We start from the raw sequence: 1,005 nt of genomic DNA, 5'->3' as shown, positions 1-1,005 counted from the left end.
AAAATCAAACATGTGCACAAGACCCCACTCTTAGTGAAAAGACACCTTAAGTTTTACATATAATCCCACATTCACTCTCTGGTCCTGGTTTTGTTGCTTTCGCTTAAGGAAATGCTTGTTTGTCACCTACTTGTTTTAGCTTCTCTTCCAATCCCTCACTCCATTACTCTATAAGAGAAAACCAGCAAGAAAGTTTCCCAGAAAATAAATAATTTCTCTCTCTTTCGAGAAAAATCAATGGATTCGAAGCAGAAAATCTGCAAGATCTGCAACAAGCGCTACGCCAACGGCAAGGCCTTGGGCGGTCACATGAGATCTCATCTCGCCAAGCTTCCTCTTCCTCTTCCGCCGCCGAAGCCGAACCAACCGAGTGTTGTTTCTAGTACTTCTCCTTCTTTGGACGAGCTTTCTCAGGAGTTTTCTTCTGTTGTTGAGGATGCAATATTGGAGAGCGAGAACGAGAACGAGAACGAGTCGCGCCGGAGGCACGTGACTCGACAGAGATCCAAACGGCGTCGTAGATCGGAGACTTTCTCCGCGGAGGAGGCCGCTTTCTTTCTGGTGAAGTTGTCCAAGGACAAGTGGGACAAGAGAGAAGCTGTTGGTCATCATCACGAGGAGGAGGTTGCGAAGTTCAAGTGTGAGACGTGCAATAAGGTTTTTGGTTCGTACCAGGCTCTCGGCGGACACAAGGCGAACCACAAGAAGATGATGAAGAGCGAAATCTCCGACGACGACGAAGACAACTATGAATCTACTGATGAAGAAGATGGTAATGAAGGAAGAAATAATAACTATGCTGTTGTTGATGATCATCCGATAAGGACATTTGAGTGTCCGTTTTGTTTCAAGGTGTTTGGTTCTGGTCAGGCTCTTGGTGGGCACAAGAAGGTTCACTTTTCGAATAACTTACCCATTATTACAAGGATTTCTTCTAGAAAATTCGGGAACAGTTTGATTATAGATCTTAATCTTCCAGCAGTAGCAGATGAAGAAGTAGAATAG

General features: G+C 44.7%; 1 protein-coding gene across 1 annotated transcript; it reads left to right on the top strand.

The window, feature by feature from the left end:
* Positions 1–237: 237 nt before the first annotated feature.
* Positions 238–1,005, top strand: LOC21390058 (zinc finger protein ZAT9). The gene is made up of 2 exons (XM_024172734.1): positions 238–718; positions 782–1,005. Exons 1-2 carry the CDS (start codon positions 238–240, stop codon positions 1,003–1,005), a joined length of 705 nt encoding a protein of 234 aa, XP_024028502.1.

Source organism: Morus notabilis, unplaced genomic scaffold, assembly GCF_000414095.1.
Source record: "Morus notabilis unplaced genomic scaffold, ASM41409v2 Scaffold1119, whole genome shotgun sequence".
Lineage (NCBI taxonomy): Eukaryota > Viridiplantae > Streptophyta > Magnoliopsida > Rosales > Moraceae > Morus > Morus notabilis.
The sequence above is the reverse complement of the archived record's forward strand: the minus strand, read 5'-3'. Positions and strand labels throughout refer to the sequence as shown.

Excerpts from the sequence above, each read along its gene's own strand:
- LOC21390058 (XM_024172734.1), top strand. The coding sequence starts at position 238 with ATGGATTCGAAGCAGAAAATCTGCAAGATCTGCAACAAGCGCTACGCC. Across the intron at positions 719-781 it reads CCACAAGAAGATGATGAAGA|GAAGAAATAATAACTATGCT; the intron begins GCGAAATCTCCG and ends ATGGTAATGAAG.